Source organism: Vulpes lagopus, chromosome 2 (assembly GCF_018345385.1).
Source record: "Vulpes lagopus strain Blue_001 chromosome 2, ASM1834538v1, whole genome shotgun sequence".
Taxonomy (NCBI): Eukaryota; Metazoa; Chordata; class Mammalia; order Carnivora; family Canidae; genus Vulpes; species Vulpes lagopus.
Window position 1 is genome coordinate 146,301,182 of NC_054825.1, and position 25,946 is coordinate 146,327,127.

The window sequence follows — 25,946 nt, forward strand, 5'->3', positions numbered from 1 at the left end:
GGTCTGATCCTGGAGTCCTGGGATCGAGTCCCACGTCAGGCTCCCGGCCTGGAGCCTGCTTCTCCCTCCTCCTGTGTCTCTGCCTCGCTCTCTCTATGTCTATCATGAATAAATAAATAAATCTTTCAAAAAAAAAAAAAGAAGAAGAAAAGAAAAGAAGGGTGCAAGTAAGTTAACCTCACCAATCCTTAATTTCATTACCTGCAAAACAGGAACAATGGTGCTTGCTTTGTTAGGGCAGTTGGGAGTGTTAGATGGCATGAGGGGTGTAAAGCTCTTCTCATAGTGACTGGGGTATACAGGTGCTAAATGAGTGTTGGCTCATTTCTTGACAAAAGGATCCATTCCCACTAATGCAGACTCTCCTATTTGAGCTCTCATTGTCAGTTCATTTATTGGGCTATTAAAACCATCTGGCTGAAATCTCTCTCTCTGGTCTTGGGGTTTCCTGGCCCAGCTATTGTCCTTCTCACTCCTATTCTTTCTGTAGGCTTTCTGCATTTCTGCCATATTTACTTGCTCATAGAGGGTGACCATTGCAAATTATGCACTTAGTTCAATAGACATTGAGGTTATTTAAAAATCAGAGAATTTCTTAGAGTAATCAACTTCATAGAGACAAAAAGTAGGCTGATGGTTGCCAGAGGCTGGGGCAAGAGCAGAATGAGGAGTTGCTGTTTAATAGATAAAGAGTTTTAGTGTGAGATAATGAAAGAGTTCTGACTATACATTTAACAACTATAAATGTTGTACACTCAGAAAAAGTTAAGATAGTACTGTTCGTATTATGTATATTTTACTACAAACAAACAAATTTGACTTAGACTTGGTTTGACTCTGCCTTGGAAGATTCTCCATAGCTCAAGCAGTCTTCCTGAAGCACTTCAAGGCCTTGTGTTAATCCCAAATGCAAAAGTGAATGCTGGGGGTTGGAGGTGTGCCATGCCACATAATAGAAGTAGCATGAGACTAAAAGGGTTTCTATTTGGAATATAACCCTTCCTATTATATTACCTTGGGGCGGGGTCTAGGGTACTTAACTGACTTTTCTCATCTGTACTTGGGAATAAAACCTACCTACCTACCTACCTACCCACCTACCTACCTTCCTTCCTGGGCTATTGGATTAGAGCTCTTGCCTTTGAATCCTGGGCAGAGTACCTGTCCCTTGTAGGCACTTAGAGAGTAGTATTTCTGTTTAGCCTTCTTAATCAAGACAAATGTGAAGAGAGCAGCTCGGACGGCTCAGCAGTTTAGGGCTGCCTTCAGCCCAGGGTGTGGTCCTCGAGACCCGGGATTGAGTCCCACATCAGGCTCACTGCATGGAGCCTGCTTCTCCCTCTGCCTGTGTCTGTGCCTCTCTCTCTCTCTCTGCATCTCTCATGAATAAATAAATAAAATCTTAAAAAAAAAAAAACCTGATGAGATCCCATTGTGAAATATATGACCATCAGATTTGAAAAAAAAAAAAAAAGACAAATGTGAAGAAAATGAGGTTAGAAAAAAGATGGAAAGATGCTTTCTCTGTCTTTAAATCTCTGAAGAATGAAGTAACCTTATTCTGTATTGTTCCAGAGCGTAAAACAAGCATTAGGGGATTTAAGTTACAGGAGGAAAATCTTTTGGCCTAGATAGTCAATGGTCAAACAGCCTTCCATAGCATGTACTAGAAGGATTGTTGAGAGGCTGGAGGACAGTAAGTTGAGAGTGGTAGAGAAGGAATTATTTTTCTTACAAAAGTCATCTTTATTTTATTATACTCTAATTAAGTAATCTGATCTAATTGCAGATTTATGGTTAGTCTTTTGTTTCTTGTCCATGCAATGTCCCTAGAAGCAAATTTTTAATTGTCTGGCTTAGCCTGTGACAGACCAAATGGACAAATCAACCCATAGAATGGCAGCATTTTATCGAACACTTAGACCCAGAAGCACTCTTCTGAATGCCCTCAGTATTAAGTAAACTCGTGTGTTCCTTTAAGCAATCCTTTGAGGGAGGCTCTATTATTATCCCATTTTTCCAACAAAGAAATAAGCGTAGGGAATGCAAAGTCATGATATAGAAGAACTAAATAACATAATTGATGAGGCATATCAAGTTGATACACTGAAATCTCTACCCTGAAAAGAATGGATGCATCTTCTTTTTAATCATCCATGGAGCAGTCTTTATTTTAATTAGTTAATTAATTAATGACTTTCCTTACAAGTGTACTACTTAATCCCTATCACCCATTTCACCCATCCCCTACCTACCACTCCTCTGGTAGCCATAGTGTGTTCTCTAAAGTGAAGAATCTGTTTCTTGGGCAGCCCGGGTGGCTCAGCGGTTTAGCCCAGCCTTCCGCCCAGGGTGCAATCTTGGAAACCTGGGATCGAGTCCCATGTCAGGTTCCCTGCATGGAGCCTGCTTCTCCCTCTGCCTGTGTCTCTGCCTCTCTCTCTCTGTCTCTGTCTCTCATGAATAAATAAATAAAAATCTTAAAAAAAATCTGTTGCTTGTTTTGCCTCTTTTTCTCCCTCTTTGTTCATTTGTCTTGTGTCTTAAATTCCACATGTGACTAAAATCATACGGTGTTTGTCTTTCTCTGACTTATTTTGCCTGGCATTGATATAATGCCACTAGTTCCATCCATGTCATTGCAAAAAGTAAGATTTCATTCTTTCTGGTGGCTGAGTAGTATTCCATAGTATAGATACCACATCTTTATCCATTCATTGGTAGACATTTGAACTACTTCCATAATTTGGGTGTTGTGAATAATGCTGTTATAAATGTAGGAGTGCATGGATCTCTTTAAATTACTGCTTTTGTAATTTGGGGTAAGCACTCAGTAGTTTGATTACTGGGTCATAGGGTAGTTCTATTTTTTAACTTTTTGAGGAAACTCCATACACAGTGGCTGCACCAGTTTGTATTCCCACCAACAGTGTACGAAGGTTCTTTTTTCCCCACATCCTTGTCAACACTTGTTGTTTCTTGTGTTTCTGATTTTAGCCATTCTGACCAGTGTAAAGTGATATCTCATTGTGGCTTTGATTTGCATTTCCCTGATGATGAGTGATATTGAGCATCTTTGCTTGTGTCCATTGGTCAAATGGATGTCTTCTTTGGAAAAATGTCTATTCATGTCTTCTGCCCATTTTTTAATTAGACTATTTGTTTTTTGAGTGTCAAACTTTATAAATTCTTTATGTATTTTGGATACTAACCCTTTATCAAATGTGTCACTTGCAAAGATCTCCCATTCTGTATAGATTGTCTTTTAGTTTTGTTGAGTGTTTCCTTCACTGTGCAGAGGCTTTTCATTTTGATGTAGTCCCAATAGTTTGCTGTTGTTTCTCTTACCTCAGTAGGCATATCTAGAAAGATGTTGCTATGGCCAGTCAATGTCAGTGAAATTTACTGCCTGTGCTTTCTTCAAAAATTTTTATGGTTTCAACTCTCACATTTAGATCTTTGTCGATTTTGAGTTTATTTTTATGTATGGTGTAAGGAAGTGATCCACTTTCATTCTTTTGCATGTAGCTGTCCAGTTTTCCCAACACCTATTTGTTGAAGAGACTTTTTCCCATTGGATATTCTTTCTTCCTTTGTTGAAGATTAGCCCTATAATTGTGGGTTTATTTCTGGGTTTTCTGTTCTATCCCATTTATATATGTGTCTAGGAAGGAATATTTGACAAGAGATTGAACTAAATTATTTCAGCATTGGCCATAATCCTAATTTCTATGAAAAGTGTGTTAGAATAAAACTTAAAGATCAAAATCTTCCTGGAAGTTATTGGCCCTACCCCAGGAGCCAGTGATGCATCTGTGATAACCTCGACTTTGTTTTTTTGTAGGAGGGGGATCGCCTTAGTGATGAAGACTTATTCAAGTTTTTGGCTGACTACAAAAGATCTTCATCCTTACAGAGAAGAGTCAAGTCAATTCCAGGTGTGGATGGCTTGTCTTTTCCTCTCTAGCTGTGCCAAAGCCGTTTATGAGTAGACACATTATTTGTCTAATGCTACAGTTTATAAAATAATGTTTGCTAAGTGAAATGTGGGGTTTTGCGTTAGGAGTTAAGAGTCTGAATTGGTCTACTTTTTTGGAAAATCTATTAATATTTCTATTAAAGGAACATCATGCTTTAGAACTGGTTTCTCAGATAATCAGATAATTGTTTGAACAGAGGAGCCTCTTTTATCAAATAAAATTATTATATGGAATCCCGTATAAAAAGAAAAATGAAAGTGAGATACTTTGGTAGAAGTTGAGGGCATCTTCCTTACTATCAGCTATAGGTCTTGAGGCACTTCTGCAGTACCTGGAGTACCAGGGAAACCAGTTTGAAAATGACTAATAGTTACTTAACCATATGCTATTATTGTGTGGTATTTTCAGAAGGAAGTTTAAAGATCCATTTCTATTCATTGTACAACTCCTTGCTTTTTAACCTCTAGAAATTAAATCCCAAAAGTTCTCATAACAGAATTTTTCTCCAACTATAGGAAACTAGCTGGGAATTCCAAAATTCTTACATTCCCACTAATTATTCTATCATAAAAGAAATACAGTACAGCAGTCTTTCTTGATTCCCATGTAACGTGATAGCATCTTTAGTGAAATAGTCGTGTTTTCGCTCTTTAGGCTTGCTCAGACTGGAAATTTCTCCAGCTCCAGAGGTCATCAATTGCTGTCTGACTCCCGAAATGCTGCCAGTGAAACCTTTTCCTGAAAACCGGACACGTCCACACAAAGAGATTTTGGAATTTCCAGTCCGGGAGGTCTATGTCCCTCATACTGTGTATAGGTAAGAAACTAAGGCTCACGAGAAACCATGGAACTCACACTTAGAATTTTGTTTGGAGAACGCTCTCATTATCCTTCAACCAATCTTCTTATGTCCTAAGTTTTGGGGGAAATGAAATAGGATGTTTATGTAACAATTATCGGTAATTGTTAGATCAGTTTCTAAAAATGGTTTATCTAATTTTATTTAACTTGAACATGTTACTGTAGTCATAGCAGGTATTTGAGATTATAGTGGACATATTCCTTCCAGAAATGAAATAATCTTCCTAGTCATTACCTTGGTTTTCCTATGTGCAGAAGGATGTATTAGGGAAAGAACAACATGATTTAAAATGTTCTTATCATCTAAAAGAAAGATTTTTAGCCCAAGACTAGCTCTGTCCAATAACATTTATAGCAGTGGTAGAAATCTTTATTATGCTTGTTGCCCAGTACAGTAGCCACTAACCAAATGCAGCTGTTCAGCATTTAAATTGTGGTTAGAGCAATGGAGGAATGGAAACTGTGATTTTATTTAACTTTTATTGATTTTACTTTAAAATCAAATAGCTACAAATGGCTGGTGACGACCATATTGGGCAGCTCAGAGCTAGACAGTAAAGCCCTAAGAGGTTAGGTTGCCTTGGTTTCTTGGAGGCCGTTGCAGGGGGCTCTGAGGGAGCTTGTCCACACATATGTGCCAAAGGCATTGCTGCTTGCATATTTTAGTTTTTATTTTGAGAAGATTTTTTACTTTTATTTATTTAAAAATGTTTATTTCTTTATTAGAGAGAGAGCAGAGCATGAGCAGGGTAGAGGGGGAAGGGGAGAACCAGACTCCCTGCTGAGCAGGGAACCCAGTGCAGGACTCCATCCCTGGACCCCAGGATCATGACCTGAGCTGAAGGCAGATCTTTAACCAACTGAGTCACCCAGGTGCCCCTAGAGAAGATTTTTTAAATTGCAGAGAAGAATGTTATAACAAGTACCTTTTCTCCACCATCCAGAAATGACATTTGTTGTTTCTTGTATTTTAGATATGTGCACATGTACATTCTTACTGGTTATCTTAAAGTCTCCTTTATCCCCGACCTGCAATCACAGACACGTTTCCACCTTGCTTCCCAAACACCGCTGTTATTATGAACTTGGATGGTTCTTTTCTTCTATTTTCTCTGGTTTCACATACACACATTAATACAGAATGGTATTATTTTTATATTCATTTAAAATGTACATAAATAGCTCTACACTCTAGTTACACTGCACTTTTCATACAACAGTATAATTTTTCTTTTTTGGTTATTATTGTGGATTCATGGATTTTATTGTTTTGATGGGTTATATTCTGTTACAATCATTATCCTACATAATTACCCAGATTTTCACAAATTTAACCAAGGGGAAGTCCTTAACAGCTTGTGTTTTGGAAATACTAATATAGGTTCAGATAGCAGTCACTTTTTTAAAAAAAATATTTATTTATTTATTCATTCATTCATGATAGACATAGAGAGAGAGAGAGAGAGAGAGAGAGAGGCAGAGACACAGGCAGAGGGAGAAGTAGGCCAGGAGCCCGATACAGGACTTGATCCTGGGACTCCAGGATTGAGCCCTGGGCCAAAGGCAGGCGCCAAACCGCTGAGCCACCCAGAGATCCCCCAATAGCAGTCACTTTTTAATTGCTGTATAGTATTCCATTGTGTGAGGAGGCCATATTTTGTTTATCTGTTTCTTATTTTTCTATTGATAGATATTTATGTCTTTTTCCAGTTCAGGGAACTTACAGACACTGCATTGAGAATCTTTGTCTTTGCCTCTCTGTGCACATGTGGGGGAGTCTCCTTAAGCAATGTGCCTAAAAGTTGAGGGGTGACAAGTGATACACACGTTCACTTTTATTTCGTACTGCCCTTTCCCCCCCAAATTGCACCAACTTGCAATCCTTCCAGCAGTATAAGTTGGCTCATTACCCCCAGATCCTCACTCAGACTTCCCAGTAGGATGTGTGCAAATGTGGGACTGAAATGCAATGAATTTCTGAACTCACCCAGTTCCTACCGCTGCATCTCCAGATGCACAAAATTGAGACCCAGGGAGGGTAAGTGGATAGCTCGTTGAAGTCAGACATTACAGGGACAAATACAAACAAGCATCCACTCACTTAGAAACAGACCTTTCTATCAGTACTGTTATCTCCCCATTCTGAAGCCTCTCTTGATTATCTTTTCTCATTCCTTAAATATAAACTCAGCCCCACTCCCCCTTCCTAGATAAGTAAGTATTTCTGGGGTAGTGGTTTCAGCTCCCCATTCCCAAGAGGGAGATGAAGGCACGAAAATGTTTGCTTGGGGTTGCTCTGTTTGTATCTTTTTAGACACCCGATCCTATAATTGGAAAAAGAAATGCTTGTGGCATTGGAATAAACTTGCATCAAATGAATTCTGTAGTCGTTCAACTTCTCTTCAGCATTTAATTACCCAGGGGAGGCATTTACAACTCTTTCTACTCCTGGCTGCAAACATTAGTCCTTAATTACATCACAGCAGGACTCAGAATGCATTAGTGCACCAGATAATTGGGAGATGTAGGAGTTCTAACAAGGACAAGTCTGGACAGACTCCTCTGAACCTGACTTGGCATCGTGTGAACAGGACCCACAGGTGCACAGTGATTGTTCTTTAGTTCTGCTGGACACTCTAGCCACGCCAAGTCCAGCCCATTAGGAACCAGGTCTCTAGTCCCCCTTCAGTGCCTTCTCTTGGCTCCTGGGCCACCATACTTTATAGCTTGTGTGAGGAAGGAGCCTAACCATGAAATTGGCTTTGAACCTCACTATGGGAAAGCATCAAGGAATTTGTAGGGCTTCTGGTCTAAATCTCTTATGTTCTTATTAAATGTTTAGTATTTCTGGAGCAGTCCTCACATGCTTTTGAGTGGTTCTGATTAGGTTGGTCTTCACAGCAACCCAGCCCTGGATGAATCTTGTCCCTCCAGTCCCATTTCACAAAACAGAAATGGCAGACTTGAGTCAGATCTGAACCGCGGGTCAGATGGGTGAGCTGACTTTTGGCCTTTGCTGACCTAGTCTGCTCATCTCTGTCCAAATTCCTATCCCCTTTGTGCCTTCTCATATCCTTGTGCTTCAAGAAACCTGTAACATTGTGGCTTTCCTATCCCCTTCCCCTCCCATCAAAGTCTCTTTCCAAGCAAAGATCTCTAAACCTCTTTCTATTATGGTATGAATGGTGGGTCTGCCCTGAAGTCCTCTCTCCTGTCCCACAAATTCTTATCATTTCAGCAGGGACAGTGGTTCCTTTTTCTTTTAGAAAAGTTTTCCCTTGACTTAGTTGAATTCTGGGCATCATGCTATGGGTTTGGCACACAGGTGACCCTCCCTGTTCACGTGGCTGTGGTCTCTGATCCTGGTCACAGCCGCATCCCATTTCCAAAATCAAGGAAATGAAAATTAAAATTTACAGAGCTGGTATTTTCAGGCATAATTCCTTGTTTTATAGAGGGTCCATCTCATGAATTCAAACTATGGCCTGACTTATAGAAATTTGATCTACCTGGGACTTGTGAAGGAATACATCTAGTGGTCCAGCAAGGACCACTTGCAGGACGCTTGCAGGATTTGAATTTCAGGTTTATGTCATCTTTACCTGAGCTGCAAATCTCCCTTGGTGGAAGGGGCCCTTACCTGGGTCTAACAGCAGATGTTTTCTGGACTTGAATGGGAGTGGTGGCCAGAGCCACACATTACAGGATTATGATATGAGTGAGGCTTCAATTTACCACCGTGTGGGTAGAACTCAGTAGAACTTATTTTTATGTTTCCTAAAGGAGCATCTGTCACAGAGTCTCAAATAAAATGGGGTTAGGGTAGGCTGACATTGACTTCCTCTAGAGCCCTTTGGGCTTTTATCCAGAGCCACCAGTCATTTAATAATCGTACTTCTGAATTGTATTTCTGACATGGCACTTAAATCCATATCTAGTAGGTCTGCGGCAGAGAGTATTACTTCCAGTTCTTTCTTTTGTGGTGAATTCTTCCTTCATTTTGTCCAGTGCAGAATGGCTTTTCAGAGTGTGCCTCAGCCATTTCTTCCAGGCTGCTTGTAGTGTGCAACCCCTTTCCATGGTAGGCGAGAATTTTGAGTCAGGAATGTGTGATGTATCACACGGGCTTTTGAAATCTTGACACAAACTGAGGTCATGCCTTTGAGGCCACTAGGACTGCTGAGTCATACTTCTGGCTCTTTTTTTTTTTTTTTTTAAGATTTTATTTATTTATTCATGAGAGACACAGAGAGGCAGAGACAGGCAGAGGAAGAAGTAGGATCCATGCCGGGAGCCCGATTCTGGGTTGCCAGGATCACACCCTGGGCTGAAGGTGGCGCTAAACCACTGAGCCACCTGGGCTGCCCTGGCTCTTTCTTTCTCTTGGGCTTCACCAGCCTGTGGACCACTCTTCTTGTGATGATGTGAGATGATGAAATCTGACATTGATTTCCTGTCCTCAATCCCCTCATTCCTCCGACCTCTTCAGGTACCACCTTGGACCAAAAGGAGCAGCGTTCACACTGTACTCTCTGCGGCATCCACCTTGGTACCTATGCTCTATTCAGAGTGCTTTAAGGAATAATCTAGATCAGTTATAGGAGTACCACACTGGGCTCCAGAAATATCCGCATGAGCCATCGCGGGGCAGTCACTTGGAAGAGACACACGTTCTGAGGGAAGAGGTCAACTTCTAGAGCAAGAAGTGCTATTCCCAGGAATGCCAGTGTCTCCCAAACTAGGAGCTTTGGCCATTTGTGTTGCCATGTGCAACCCCAAGGGGTAGAGGCCTGATGATAGACAAGTACTCTCTGACACAGACCCAGCCCAGACCCTTTGCAAAGTCACAAGCAGGACAGTGATTCTGAAAGTAGAGCAGAACAGCTGGGAAAATGAGGTTGATCCACAGGATTATCTGCATCTGACTTTGACGCTCCTTTCTCCATGGCCAGATTAAGAACACACTAGTTGTCAGCCCAGTGGCATGTTTGAGGCCACTCCTGGCTTATTTCCCAGGGCCCCCTACCCCACCCCACCCGCAGCTGGTGTTGGGGACGCCAGCTGCTGCCTTCCGGCGGGGGCAGGAGGGGAACAGCGGGGCTGCCGCCGGGGCCCAGCCTGACCTTTCAGGGCACCTGGTCCCGCGGCTTCCACGGGGGTGTGTGTGGAGATCACAGGCGCTGAGGTTGTAATGAGCTTGTTAACCTCCTTGCCGTCCCTTTAGCTGGTGATTATATCAGAGAAAGGCGCAGAAAGTGCGTTTTCATCTCTTATCCCAGCCCTCCAAAGGCTCTGAGGCCTTTTTATCCAATTAGCCGACTTGCTGTGGAGGACTGTGCTTGCTGAGAACAAGTATATCAGTTAGAACATGATTTCTTTGATGGATAATGAGCTGTTTTCAGGCCTCCTCCTATTTAGCAGAATGTTCTCAGACCAGCAGTCTGCATTCCCCAAAGCTCGCCTGATGTCTGCTTTAACAGGGAGGTGCCTCCCATATCACGGGGGGTGGGGGGGTGGGGGGTGGGCAGGATGTTGAAAACTGCCATCAGAGCTGCATCCCACAGAGGTAAAAAGAATGGGACAGGACCAGTGTGCGAGCTAATCCTGAATGGGTGTCTGAAAGCTAAAACTTAGTGAATCGGATTTTGAAGGAATGAAGCAGAGATAATTCTGGATGAGGTGGTTAGGAAGGAGCCCGGGCTTGGAGAGTAGAAGGTGTCCTTGAGAGAGATTTTTATTTGGTCCAAGAAAATGGACTCCTAATCTGAGCTTAGCTGGCTGTATATCCAGACTGGATCTTTTCAGTGCTGTGTGCTGGGGTCTGGGGTATCTCAGAGTCGGCTGTGGAGAATTAGAAAAAAGTGCAAATATCCAGCCCCACCTGGAGACCCTGCTACAGAGGGCCAAGCAACTCTATCCACCTGACTTGGGAATTGATCCCAGCTTATGTTGGATTATCAGGTGAGATGAGTTTGGCAAAGACCAAGTCCTGGGGTAGGAAATTGCTCCACATATGAGGATAGTGTTTTTTATAGCGCGAAATGCTCAGATGCCATTAATACTCCCAACATCATTGCTAATGAACAACTGGTGGTTTCTGATGTGATTGGCCTTGGTGTAAATCACCATCAAACAGTACCTTCCTTATATAACTATCAAAATGATAACTCCCCATTCTTTTTGTGTCTTGAGTTGTTTGGATTTATCTTGGAACACATAACCTATTCTGATGGCTCTAAATTATTAAAGTACAAAAATGCAGAGTGAAAATTCTCTCTCCCACTCCTGACTTCTAGCCATCCAATACCTTCCTTGGGGACGAGCTTTTAAATATGTGTGTGTGTATATATATATACACATTTATATTTACATATTATAATATATGCATATATAAAAATATAAATGTATATATAAAAAAATATATATGATCTTATTCGCTTACTTATTCTACAAATATTGAGTGCCTCCAGTGTGCCCTTTTCTAAACACTAGAGAAATAATTAGTGAACAAAATAGATGAAATCATGTAAATTCTACAGTTCAATCCTATTCTGACCCTTGGAAACAACCATTTTTATCAAACTGTATCCTTCCAGAGATAAATGATGTCTGTACAAGCCTATATAGCCCTGGTATTTGTCCTTTCACAATGCAAGTATAGCAAAATCTCCACACTGTTCTGCATCTTGATTTCTCATTGAATATTGGATTTTGGAGAGCACTTGTATATGAATACAAAACATTGCCTCTTCTTTTACAGCGGCACTGAATCTCATTTAGAAGTATCATGATTTACTTAACGCATGACAATGAGCATCTAAGGTGTTACCAATCTTTTGTAACAAATGCTGTTACAATGAAAAAGAAATCTCACATAACTTTCCACACCTGTGCAAGCATATTTATTGGCGAAATTTCTCCTATTCACCCTTTAAAGGGATGTTGAAAGAACTGTGCCTTACAGGCAGCCCTAAAACCCAGGCCTTGATTTTACTAGCCTTAGCAAGCAGTTGCTTGTGGAATACAAACATTATTATAAACAAGCACTTTATTTAGAACAGTGCAAGACAGGCAAAAGCAAAGTGAATTCCTGGTGCCTGAATCATCCAAATACTTAAGTCCCCGTATGTGACATCGCTGTGGCAAGTTGGTCTCAGTAATAAACGCAGAACACAATCCCACTCTTCTGATGCCTTGCTCCAAAACTCAGTTGTCCTCCTCCTTTTCAGAATGAAAGAGATCTGGAGGGGAGCCAGCGACCTAAGGTGACTTAGCAACAATCAATCGCAGCTTTTGCCAAGCCAGCCTTCCAGTTCAACATTCGACCACTTGAGGGCACAATTTGCTCACTTTCTAGGTGCCGACAGAGCCAGTTATTTTTTTTTCCATTACAAAGCAGATAGAGTCATGATTTATTAAAGGAAAACACACACTTTATCTTTTTGCCCTTGAAGCGCAGGACGGAGAGAAACTGAGAAGTATTCCAATGTCCCGAGAGACTGCTATTGTCATTTGGGGGTGGGGGGGGGGAGGCAAAGACATATTCTGACTGGTCAAGTTCTTTCATTCAGGAAATCATGATCTTAGAAACCTGGCACATTTCAGAGCCCCATGCTGTGCATCTAAAACTAATGCCACGTTGCATGGCAACAGTACTCAAAAAATTGTTTGAAGAAAGGATGAGGGACGGGGAGGAAATGTCATGGAGGAGGTCATGTGTGTGGCGATGGCCCCGATTGCACAGTCCCACAGTCGTCCACCATGCGCGAGTGTGACCGTCGTCAGGAAGGATCCCGCTCTGTCCACTGAATGGTGGTGTCATTCTTCCCTCGGGTCCTTTATCCAGCACCCAGCAGGCAGGTTCATGCAGCATCCTGTTTGGACACGAGCAGGGAGCATAAGGTTGATGAAGCAGAAGCACCAGGGAAACGGCGCTGAAAATAAAGCAGCTCTGGGCCTGCCTTTGATTATGATGGTGAACAGTGAGCCTGGGTTAGAAGGGGCCTCCTAAAAATCAGAACGCGCTCTTTCTTTGATTTTGAGACTTCTGTTCGGTTTTTTAAAAATTATTATTTTCAAATTGGTTATTTGAAGTGCTTTGCCTTCTGATGAGCTATCCTTTAGGGGTATTGTTTCCTTTTGCTTCCCTTGCCATGCAGGGGAAAACAGCTTCTTTCCTTTTTAGCTTTCTCCTGCTCAGTTCTGACCTCCTCATGTACTTTATAGATGATCCGGAGTGAGAATTTCCCCTGCTCTTCCCACGACAGGTTTGGCCATCTCTAAAGCAGGGGGGTGTTTGGGGGGGTGTTTGTTTTTTAAGATTTTATTTATTTATTCATGAGAGAGACACAGAGAGAGAGGCAGAGGCTTAGGCAGAGGGAGAAGCAGGCTCCCTGCGGGGAGCCCAGTGTGGGACTCGATCCCAGGATCACGCCCTGGACTGATGAAGGCAGACACTCAATCACTGAGCCAACTGGGTGTCCCTAAAGCACAGATGTTTTAACAGCTCCCACTCATGATAGAGGTCCTGTGGCTTCAAGGCCTCAGACCCGGTGCCCCTGACCCTTCTCAACAGAAGTCACAATGCCCTGGGTCCAAATGTAAGATCTTCCCAGGGGACAGAGTGGGGTAGGGGTTGGGGCAGGGCAGGCTAGCCCCCCTAGCACACAGTAAAATAGACTTTACTATTTTAAATTTTGCTGCTGTAAATTCAACTACCAATAGCTCAGTAGTAGGAAAGGACTCAGTTTTATCCGGTCAGAAGGTAGTTTCTAAAAATGATTATCAGTCAGAATTCATGTATCTTTTATAATTAAAAGATGGATTTCCTTTATCTGCAGGCCTAAATGACAAAATGGTCATAAAACTAAAAATGTGTCAGTTCCACCTCATTTGCTTTAGGTTCTTTGTTTGACAGCCTACAAAAGGTAAACTGGCCAGTGGGGAGGGGCACCTGGGTGGCTCAGTTGGTTAAGCATCTGCCTTGGGCTCAGGTCATGATCTTGGCATCCTGGGATCGAGTCCTGCATCGGGCTCCCTGCTCAGCAGAGAGCCTGCTGCTGCGCATTCTCTCTCTTTCTCTCTCTCTCTCTCCTTCTGCTGCTTCCCCTGCTTTTGTGCATGCTCTCTCTCTGCCAAATAAAGATTTTTGAAAAATAAAAGGTAAACTGAGATCCACACAGCAGTGTAGAAATAGAAACATTGTAGTTTAATAAGGATAATGGTTGAAGAATTCAACTTCCTGGCTCCTTTGAATTATTTTATTATCTTATTTTTTTAAAAGATTTTATTTGTTTATTCATGAGAAACACAGAGAGAGAGAAAGAGAGGGGCAGAGACAGAGGCAGAGGGAGAAGCAGGCTCCATGCAGGAAGCCCAATGTGGGACTCGATCCCGGGTCTCCAGGATCAGGCCCTGGGCCAAAGGTGGGCGCCAAACCACCGGGCCAACGGGACTGCCCATTCTTTGAATGATTTGAAAGAGATTTCAATGTCGAAGGTTAAAAATCCCACACTGAGCAATAAAAACATCTCGAAGCTCATTTCTCAACTTTTCTTAGAGTTTCAGGTTTTAAAACCACACCTGTGGTTCCTTTTGCCCCTCACCACTTTCTTCATGGGGGTGACATTAGTGGTGTTTTCTCTCCTATTAAAGTCCCAAGACCAGTGCAACAGCTCCTCTGAGATCCCGCCTTAGATTCACAGATAGGACGTGGGCTAGTTCCTTCGTGTTATTCATAGATTTGCATTGTTGCCACGTCAGGCTGCTAGTTCACGCCCGCCAGGGTGACACACACAGATGGGCCCTTACTCCATGTCACCTTTGAGAAAATTGAAAAAGAGAGAGAGAAAGAGAGAGAGAGAGAGAGAGAGAGAGAAATGCAAAAGCCTTAGCTCACCCCAAGTTCAGAATTGTGTTCTCTCTGGTCCTCCTTGCACTACTGGTCTTTGCTTATCCTGATGGCACAACTTTTTGCTTCACCACCGTTGAGCTGGGTGCCGCCAAAGTGCACACCATCCAGGACCCTTGGATGCTCCTGTAATTCTCTTGTAACCTCAATGGGATCTTCCCAGGGAGGAGAGGAAGAGGGAAAGATGGTAATTCACTTTCCTGCGATGGGCTTTCTCTCACCGTCCTCGCCAGCCTCCCCACATGTGAAGGCGTAGATTGATGGCTGCTTTCTCTTTTGTAAAAAACAAACTTCAAATTAATGGTCTGTCCTTACTTGGTGAAAAAGCAAACCGAGAACACTTAGGATCCCCAGCCTCTTCCTGCAATAATATTTTGAAACCAATGAAATTTTGTTGAGACTAAACATAAAAAGCAGCTTTAAAAAAATATTTATTCATAAGAGACACACAGAGATAGGCAGAGACATAGAGAGAGAAGCAGGCTCCCTGCAGGGAGCCCGATGTGGGACTCAATCTCCAGGCTCTGGGATCACAACCTGAGCTGAAGGCAGATGCTCATCCACTGAGCCACCCAGGCGTCCCTGTCTGCAGTTCCTTTAACTGCCATGAAGCTGTCATTGAAACATTGTAAACTTTGTTTACATCATGTAAAATATTTTGATAGTCCCATTATTTCCTTCCCTGTTTTCTTTCCCTGGTCCTGGAATTCAGGCCAGTCTCCATTTAATGAGTTAGATTCTGTGAGGATGAAGCAGACCCTGGGGGTTTATAGGATCTACTCAGTAGGCAGAGCCACATTCACTGAATTGGTATTGATAAAGTGGAATAGGAAGGGAGCTTGTGAAGGGTAGAGAGCTGTCCTTGTTATGTCCAGGGTCTGTTTACTCATCGGGACAGGATGGTGGCAGTGGTCAATGCTTTCCAGTAGAGCTACTCTGACAGAAGTTCCTGGCCAGCTCTCTAGCCATAGCTAGTGTTGGGTAAACCCTCTATTTTTTGCACTGTAGCTATGTAGAACTTTCCCACTGAGGATCAGGATTTGCCCAGAAATATAGCATTTACCTAATACACGATTCTATAGACGTATCAGCACCTCCCAGCAGTTCCTGTGCTTGTTGGGTGGATATTGGGTGTGTGACCGTTTGCAGAGGACATGGTGAAAGACACCTGCAGCCGAAGGGATGCCTGATGAACCCCAATGCAGGCTCTGACCAGAGGCTGGTGGGTGACTCCAGGTGCACAGCTCTGAAAGTGACACCTCCAAAGTTGCTGAGGCACTAGGCAATAGGCCTGAGAGCCTAAGCGCTCCTCTGAGGTAGGTGATGTTTCCAGGAACTGTGGTAGGTGATGTGAGCAAGAGTCACTGTCTTGCTGAGCACGACCCCACTGTGACAGCCTTACAGGGGCCAGGGCGCACAGGCTGCTTCTTTCATGGGGTCTTTAATGTCTTTGCCCAGAGTTGTGTTGGAGCTAACCCAAACCCTGGCCTGAACATCCATGTCCCTGGCCAGCAGCCAAGGATGTGTTAACCCTGTGCATCTCTAGGGCATGGAGAATCAGAGCCCATGACAGTGACAGTTACTCAGCCTTCCGAGTTGTCTGGGGATGAGCACAGCCTCCACAGACTTGTCACATTGGTGAGAGCATGGAGAGTGAGAACTCGTCCCTGTACTCCCTCCACACCGTCTGTCCTTTGAAAAACCTTGCACATCTAGCAGGAGTTGCCCCTTTGAATAATGTTGATGCATTCACCTGTCCAGTATTTTAGGGCCTCTATCCATGCCAGGCGTTATGCTCAGCGTTGAAAGAGACCAAGAGTGATCCATCTCTTTGGAAGCACAGCTCAGTCTCTTAAGAGAGACCAGAATCACTTAGAGGTGAGCCCATCTGCTGAGAGACATGCAGGTAGCTTTGTTGTGCAACCACCTCGAGATCTTTGCAAGTTCTCCCGCCCTCCAAAACCCAGACGAGCCTTCTCTCTCCCCAAAGCAGGCATATGTTTATAGAGGGAGTTGGGGGCATCTGGACAATTCGTGTCTTAGTGGATGCACTCCCAATTACACTATTTGCTTCCCCAACCCAAACTGAAGCATCTGACAGTATTGAAACCATCAGGAATGATGCAGCAAGCATTTTAACGAACAGTATTTACTTATTTATTGGCTGGTTTGTTTGTTTGTTTGTTTGTTTTGAATAGGTAGGGAACTAAGAAAGTCTCTGCCCCAAAGGAAAAAAAGAGTCAGTTTCAGCAACAGCAGAGATTGGAAATTTTCTGGTATGTGTATGTTTTTGTCAGCTGGCAGATTTGTTTTAGGAAACTATTTGCAAAGCCTGGAAAAAATGTGCTCCCTCTTTTCCTTAAAAGAGCTTATAGGTTGGTTCATGTTCCTTATCCATGTGACAATTCTGTGTGGTGGTCTTTAAAAAAATGCAGCCCAGTCCAGATTTTGGCATTGACACAGTGTCTTTCTTTCTTTCTTTCTTTCTTTCTTTCTTTCTTTCTTTCTTTCTTTCTTTCTTTCTTTCTTTCTTTCTTTTGACGCAGTGTCTTTAAACTCAAATTTTAAGTCTTTCACAAAGCACCAAATGTTATTGAAACATTTGTTCTGTTTTTACTTGGGGAAGCTTTCATTAAAAATTTGCCATTTCACAGGAGAAGGAAGGACATGTGCAGCTGGTACTTCTTAGCAGTCTTCTTACATTTTCTCTAACCTGTCACAGCCTCTTGAGGAGACATTAATTAATTTAGGTAATGGAATCAGAGCTAGAACCAAAGAAAAATTACTTATATTTTTAGTAATTCTCAAGTTCTATATTTCATTGGAGATTGGACTGATGCCAAAGAGGCTATTTTGATACTGAGAACATGATGGTATAGGTTGCCATTATATTATATTATATTATATTATATTATATTATATTATATTATATTATAATATATTATATTATATTCCTTAGGCCAGAAGAATAACTCTGAGATCCAGTTAAGAGACAGAAATTCTATAAGGTGGGGATCCCTGGGTGGCTCAGCAGTTTAGCACCTGCCTTCGGCCCAGGGCGTGGTCCTGGAGTCCCGGGTTTGAGTCCCCCGTCAGGCTCCCTGCATGGAGCCTGCTTCTCCCTCTGCCTGTGTCTCTGCCTCTCTCTCTCTCTCTCTCTCTCTCTCTCTCTGTCTTTCATGAATAAATAAATAAAATCTTTAAAAAAAATTCTCTAAGGTAAATCATTTTTTAAAGGAATCACAAGTTTAAATATCAGCAAATACGAATACCTGACACTTGCTTTTTAAAAACATATATGCTCGTGTTATCTGTTGCTGTGTAACAAAAACTTTACAGCATAAAACAACAGTTGTTATCTCCCAGGCTATGTGGTAGCCAGGGCTGTGATCACCGTAAGGGTCAAGTAGGGGAGGATTCATTTCTAAGCTCACTCATGGGGTTGTTGACAGGATTCAGTTCCTCTTGGATTATATAGTCTTTCATTGATGACTAGCTGATGGCAAGAGCCCTTTGTAAATTTTTTGTTGTATTTGTCTCTCCAGAGGGCAGCTCACAACATGGCAGTTGGCTTTTTCAGAATAAGCTAGTGTGTGTGTGTGTGTGTGTGTGTGTGTGTGTGTGTGTGTAAGCAAGATAGAAGCCAGAGTCTTTATGTAAACCTCCAGAGTGACATCCTGTCACTTCTGCTGTATTCTGTGGGTTAGAAAGTAGTCCCCAAGGAGAAAAAATGTGTGGGAAATATCAGAAAGGGAGATAGAACATGAGAGACTCCTAACTCTGGGAAACGAACTAGGGGTGGTGGAAGGGGAGGTGGGCGGGGGGTGGAGGTGACTGGGTGACGGGCACTGAGGGGGGCACTTGATGGGATGAGCACTGGGTGTTATTCTATATGTTGGCAAATTGAACACCAATAAAAATAAAGAAAGAAGAAAGAAAGAAAGAAAGAAAGAAAGAAAGAAAGAAAGAAAGAAAGAAGAAAGAAAGAAAAGAAAGAAAAGAAAGAGAAAAAGTCCCCGAGTCCAGCCTACACACAAGGGGAGAGTATTTCACAGAGTTGGAATACCAAGAGGCAGGGATTATGGGGAGTCATGTTGGAAGCTGCTACCACAGTTCCAACCAAACCACAAAAGTTGGGGTGCTCCAGTTGTGTGAATTTGAAAGAGTATGGGAAAGTGGGAATGAGTAGGATGGAGGGTTGATGACCTCCGTGGATGCTGAGGACAAAGCTTGCTAAGGAGAATCTTCCAGTTGACCTGGCATGTTTCTGGGACAACTGCAATACATTCCTCCCTAATGGAAAAATAATCATATCTTTTTTTTTTTTAAGATTTATTTATTTATTTATTTATTTATTTATTTATTTATTTATTTATTTATTTATTTATTTTGGGGGGGTAGAGGCAGAGGGAGAGAATCTTTAAGCAGACTCCCCACTGAGCATGGAGCCCACAGCAGGGCTCAATCTCACAAACCATGAATGATCATGACCTGAGCGGAAACCAAGAACAGGATGCTTAACTGACTGAGCCACCCAGGCACCCCGAAAGATAACTGTTTCTTGACAGATCCTCAAAGGTGAGAAGAGTCTCCACACATACTCCTCAATAACCCACAACTCCCAAAAACAAGCCTGCAATATAGAAGTGATAAAAACTTTTTACGGTAAAAAAGAGAGCTCAAAGAAATAGGATTTTAAAGTTTCAAGTCAGGTTGGAGAGAAATTTACTCTTTTCCTACAGTAGTCTGTTTTCCCCAGCAAGTCTCAAGTGCTTATGTATTTGTGATTCTTTTTCAATGGAAATCTGATCCAGATAAGATGTAAGATTGTAAACATCCCAACTTTCCCTTTAGGTCTTGTGCTATTGAAAACTAGTAGACCTTTCTTAAACAAGTGAGTGGGTTTTAAGGAGAGCTCACGTGCATTGACATGTGTTTTTTTTTTTTTTTTATGATAGTCACACAGAGAGAGAGAGAGAGAGAGAGAGAGAGAGAGGCAGAGACATAGGCAGAAGCAGGCTCCATACACCAGGAGCCCGACGTGGGATTCGATCCCGGGTCTCCAGGATTGTGCCCTGGGCCAAAGGCGGGCACCAAACTGCTGCGCCACCCAGGGATCCCTATTGGCATGTTTCTAAAAGGTGGCATTGTCTTTGCCCCAGCTTGAGGGCCTGCTTTATTTAACAGGAGTGCTGGGTTTCTAGACTCTCAGTAAAGACGAATTTTTCTCTCTCATAAAAAGAAGGGACAGGATTGATGTAAGAGAAAAGGTGCTCTGCAAACATAGCTGTATTTAGTTCACATTCAAAATAACGTTCTATGTAAAGACACCGTATGTGGTGTTCAGTGGAGAAAGCGCGGACATTCAGCCCCCACCAAATCTTTATTTATTTATTTATTTACCATTCATATAACTTTATTTTATTTTTTTAAAGATTTTTAAAAATTTTTAATTTATTTATGATAGTCACACACACACACACACACACACACAGAGAGAGAGAGAGAGAGAGAGAGGCAGAGACACAGGCAGAGGGAGAAGCAGGCTCCATACACCGGGAGCCTGACGTGGGATTCGATCCCGGGTCTCCAGGATCGCGCCCTGGGCCAAAGGCAGGCGCCAAACTGCTGCACCAGCCAGGGATCCCTAACTTTATTTTTTTATAAATTTATTTTTTATTGGTGTTCAATTTGCCAATATATAGAATAACACCCAGTGCTCATCCCGTCAAGTGCCCACCTCAGTGCCCATCACCCAGTCACCCCCACCCCCCGCCCACCTCCCCTTCCACCACCCCTAGTTCGTTTCCCAGAGTTACCACCAAATCTTTAAAAGTGGTATATAAGAGTTTACTGTTGTTTTGCTTTCTTTTTTTCTCTCATTTAACTTCTGGTTTTGAGCACTCTTTTTTTTTTTTTTTTTTAATGTAACAGGACTGTGTGAGGGAGAATATTGGTTTTCTAAACAGTTTGGTAACATTTTGTCTCTGGCTTCTTAACTACTGTTTGCTGATTGTGGGGATGGCAGGGTAGGGGTCCCCAAAGTTCAGAATACAGTACCTGGCATTTATATGAAACACTGCAGCCAAGCCTGCGAGGCACAGAGGTTACTGAGAGGCAAGCTGCTGCTGTGGTAGTTTCCCCAGTGCCTCCTAATCTTGCTCCATTTCCCAGGGTGCCCTAGGACAGTCACAGGCATTTTCTTTTGCTCTGATTTCTGAAGCTGGGACATAATCTTCAGCCTACACAGGAGGGTTTCTCTTTGCACTTTTTGTGGATTCCTTTGTGAATTTGCGCTTTGCTCTAACCTAAGAATTGGAAACGGGAACAAACACAAATAATGGCAGGAGCACAGAATGACAAGGCTAGGCATGGAAAATCCTTATTTATATGCATTTATTTATAAACCTCATTCTAAAAATTATCAGGGGTAGCTTAGGAGACTGTATAATAAGTATAAAATTTGAGTGAAAGGAAAATAAGGGGAAAGAAATCAATATAAATCTGGGTAAGGTTAATACCAGAATATATCTTCATGTCCTTGACAGTTCTTTAAAAAGTTAGCTGCACATGTGACCTTGAGCTTTCTACCAGCCATGCGGGGGAAAAAACCAAAAAACAAAGGAAACACAGTGAACCCTAGGATTCATCTATCTGCAAAATTAAAAACAGATCAGTTCTTCTGAATCGGTGCTGCTCAAACTTGAATGTGCATTTGAATCACCTGGGGTGTTGTTAAAATGCAGGTTCTGATTCAGCGGGGCTGTGATGCAGCCTAATGGGCTCTCATGGTGGTACTGATGCTGACACTGCCTCTCCCCGGGCATCCTTTGAGTAGCAAAGCCTTAGCTCACTCATAAGCATGTATTCACAAAGCATGCTCCCATTTAAAATACTAGGTTTGCAGGTTTCCTCAGTAATTCTAGAATGTATCAAATATTGTGCTCTAAGATTTCTAACTTCAGTTTGTTCTTGATGTATTTAAAACATTAAGACCTCTAATACTGAGGGACAGTACTCTCATCTTCAGAGTTAACTACGTTATTTCAAGCCTTTTAAAAAAAAATCATACAGTTTGTTTGGGCGAACGTCCTTTTGCCCTTGTAAATAATATAATAAAAGATCACATTATAGTAAAGTTCTGGTGAGTCTGTGGACCAAAGAGACATTTACTGTTGGTCTTAGAGTTAGCAATGGTTATGTGCCCTGGGTCTAACCTCAGCACCTGGTCTGAATTCCATCTGCCATTTGCTAGCTGTGTTACCTTGGGCAAGTTATGCATCCTCTCTATGCCTCTGTTTTATCATTGCCAAATGAAGGTAATCAAATGAAGGTAATCATACTATCTGTCTTAGGTGCCTAGAACAGTGCCTGCACACAGTAAGAAATAATGTTAGCCATTTTTAAAAAAAGATTGATTTTTTTTAAGATTTTACTTACTTATTCATGAGAGACAGAGAGGGACAGAGACGCAGGCAGAGGGAGAAGCAGGTAGAGGGAGAAGCAGGCTCCCTGCAGGGAGCCTGACGTGGGACTCAATCCCAGGACTCCAGGATCACGCCCTAGGTTGAAGGCAGGTGCTAAACTGCTGAGCCACCCAGGGATCCCCTGATTGATTGATTTTAAAGAGAGAGAAAGCACATGCACAGGTGAGAGGGGCAGAGGGAGTGAGAATCCCAAGCAGAGTCTCCACTGAGCACGGAGCCCAACACATGGCTCAGTCCCATGACTCTGAGATCATGACGTGAGTGGAAATCAAGAGTCAGAAGCTCAACCAACTAAGCCACCCAGATGCCCCGATAATGTTAGCTATTTTTATTATTACATTTAAAAAATATTTTTCTGGCAGTGAAATGTGAATAATAAATAAAACCACCTCCTCAGCAGCTTACCTGGCATAAGTAACCTTAAAAGAATGTACCTAGACTTGCGAGTTTCTTTGGAATGCCTGATAAAAGACACAACTTTCAGAGCACTGGTATTAATGGGTATTTGAATTTCATTCTCTTAGAATCAAAGTCAGTTGCTAACAATGTATTCAAAGCAGTTAGAGCCACCAACCTTTTCCCATAGTTTTCAAATGAGGGCATCACATTCATGCAGTTGGTTGTGCTGCATTTCCATGTCCACAAACAATTCATCCATTCTTTAGCTCTGTCTTTGCAGAAAGGGCTAGAAAGAAAGAGTTTTTAAACTCAAGAAAAGGGCAGCCCCGGTGGTGCAGTGGTTTAGCGCCGCCTGCAGCCGAGGTCATGATCCTGGAGTCCCAGGATCGAGTCCCGCATCAGACTCCCCACATGGAGCCTGCTTCTCCCTCTGCCTGTGTCTCTGCCTCCCTCTCTCTCTCTCTCTCTCTCTCTCTCTCTCTCTGAATAAATAAAATCTTTAAAAAAATAAAAAAAATAAAATAAACCCAAGAAAAGAAAAAGGAATACTTTGAAGTTACCAGAATAGGCTGAGCATGTTTGTTTAGAAAACTGGGGAGCTTTTTATATAGAAAACTGTTTCAGTATGTTGTAACAGGAGAGCCAGGTACTAACTGACTAGCCTATCTACTTCAATTCAGACTGTGTTGCTAGTGGTCTGCTGTTAAGCCAACACTTGTGTCTCAAGCTTTAGGAACACCAATGAGAGAGCAAAACTGATTTCACTGCTGTTTTATTCTCCTCTAGCCCATATCCATAGCTAAGATCCTTTTAGGATCTCCCTAAACCTGAAGCACTTGACCAGACGTCATTTCAAACATTTTGAGATGCACCTACTTCTCTATTTGCTATATATACTTTATATATAACAGTCTGCAAAGTGGGGGAAATTTTTTTTTCCTGTCGGTTAAACTCAGTAGAGTTGCCATTGACGAACTAACAAAATGTCAGATGTGGTAAGCTTGTAATTTAAAATCATGGGGCACCTGGCTGGCTCAGTCAGAAGAGCATGTGACTCTTGATCTCGGGGTCCTGAGTTCAAACCTCATGTTGAGTGTAGAGATTACTTAAATAAACTTTTAAAAAATAAAATCATGGGGCGTCTAGGTGGCTCAGTCGGTTAAACATCTGCCTTCAGCTAAGCTCATGATCCCAGAGTCCTGGGATCCAGTCTTGTATCAGGCTCCCTGCTTGGTGGGGAGCCTGCATCTCCCTCTGCCTGCCGCTCCCACTGCTTGTGCATGCTCTCTCTCTCTCTCTCTCTCTTATGCCTTCTCTCTCTCTCAAATACATAAAGCTCTTTAAAAAGTAAAATCGTTAATTGTGATATTGAAGTTTGATTTTCATATGTTGGAGCTAATAACGTTGGAGGCCCTCAGACATTTTTTGTGACATCTTAAGATGTTCCTAGGTCTTAGGCTCTGTGCCTGTCATCCTGAGGGTAAAGTGACCTTGCTCACAAGCCAGCCCCAGCTCTTGGCAGGAAACCTGATGTCTGCACTCTTGGAAGGAGACAGATGCGTCCAGACACAGAGAAAGAGAGAAAGTGAGGGGGAGCTAAAAAAGAGGCAGACACACACAGAGAGATTGAAGACAGACAATGAAAGGTGGGGAGGGAAACCGGAAAGAGAAAGAATAAAAGATTAGTTTTTTGGCTTCATGACATAACTGAGTGATTCTCCAACCATTCCTTAAAGAGCACAAAAGTGACACAATTTTTTTTTTATTCCAAACATAGTTTAGATAGCCATTCATAACAAAGGAAGACACATAAACATTAGTATCACAAAGAATTAATCAGCACTGCCACTCTTCTTAACCAGGTTTTTCACAGGAAAAATAACTCCAACTTGATTCTTGCCATTGTAGCTTATTTTCTAATCTGTCAAAATCACAGTCAACTAAGATTATCAATAACGATCCACTCACCATGATGATCTCCGCCACCTTTGTCAGAGAAAGCTCACCTGGCTTGAAGAATGCAGCATCCTCCATCTTCACCTCCAACAACTTTAGCTTCTTGTTAAATTTCTCCCTTTGCTTCATGCCGGCAACCAGCCAGTGCTGGAGCTCATCAACCAGCTGATAGAGGCCTTCATTCCTCTTGCCGACCTGCCCGGTTCTCTTCTCCGGCTCTGCTTTCCCTCCTGCTGGCTCACTTGTGTTAGCAGCTCTGCTAGAGAGCTGTTCAAAGTGCCCAGTTGTTTAAACAGGTGTCCAATGTTGTCTTCGCTGCTTCTTGAGCTGCCCTCCACACTGGAGAAGCTCCTAGGACAGAGCACGGATGTCATCTTGGGAATAAATGACAGGGCAGGTTCTTCTCTCTGGTTTCTCGCACCAGATAGACAACGGGCTAAATCAAGCAAGAGCCAAACTGGTGTTCTTTGCATTGTGGCTTTGTAAGATTTCTAGGTCCCCTGCATCAATCTGTATTCAGCAGAGGAAACAGAAGACAGTCTCAAGACAGTAAGGAGCTGAGAGAGTATGGTCACCAGTTCCATCTAAGAATGACCAGATTCCACAAGTTAGTTTCTGACTTCCTGGGGCTGCTCACTTACGGCAGTTCAAAAATCAGTAGCTGTTGGGGAATCAGTGGAAAAAATTTGAAGTTTCCAAAAATAATTTTTAATCAAGAGAAGCCATCTGAAGTGGGTCTGGAAAGAAAATTGCTGATGAATACCACATGTTCTGTTAAGCATTGTGATGCATGGGACTGAGGAGAGCCATTCTTGTCTGCGTTTGGGGAAAATGAGATTGTACTAGATGCCGTGCATATATGCTGGACCTGCACTTAACTAGGGGAGCTTTCAAAATCGCTCAGCCACAACCAGGGATTTCTATCTTGCTTATGAGCTACCTTCTCAAGAATCATTAGATGACATAATTCTTAGGATTTTTCTCTAGCTAACATGAGGCATGTAATTTATCATGTGTAAAACATATGAGCCCATTTATCAGTTTCCTGATAATCACTCTTACCTGGTTTAGGCTCTGCGAACTACTGAGAATGCAGGTAGATCTTCCTTCTCAAGAGGTAACATTCTTTTTTTAAAAATTTTATTTATTTATTCATGAGAGACACGGAGAGAGAGAGGCAGAGACACAGGCAGAGGGAGAGACAGGCTCCATGCAGGGAGCCTGACATGGGACTCAATCCCAGGTCTCCAGGATCATGCCCTGGGCTGAAGGTGGCGCTAAACCGCTGAGCCACCAGGGCTGCTCAAGAGATAACATTCTTATTTTCATATATTCATTTTCTTTAAAAGCATG

The 25,946-nt window shown here is 42.4% G+C and overlaps 1 protein-coding gene across 3 annotated transcripts in view; it reads left to right on the plus strand.

The window, feature by feature from the left end:
* DOCK8 (dedicator of cytokinesis 8) overlaps positions 1-25,946 on the plus strand; it is a 229,953-nt gene that overhangs the window by 108,689 nt on the left and 95,318 nt on the right. For all 3 annotated transcript variants that reach the window (XM_041740118.1, XM_041740127.1, XM_041740135.1), the window contains exons 13-14: positions 3,845-3,938; positions 4,635-4,797. In XM_041740118.1, coding sequence (XP_041596052.1) covers positions 3,845-3,938; positions 4,635-4,797 — 257 coding nt within the window. The remainder of the gene's footprint in view (positions 1-3,844; positions 3,939-4,634; positions 4,798-25,946) is intronic.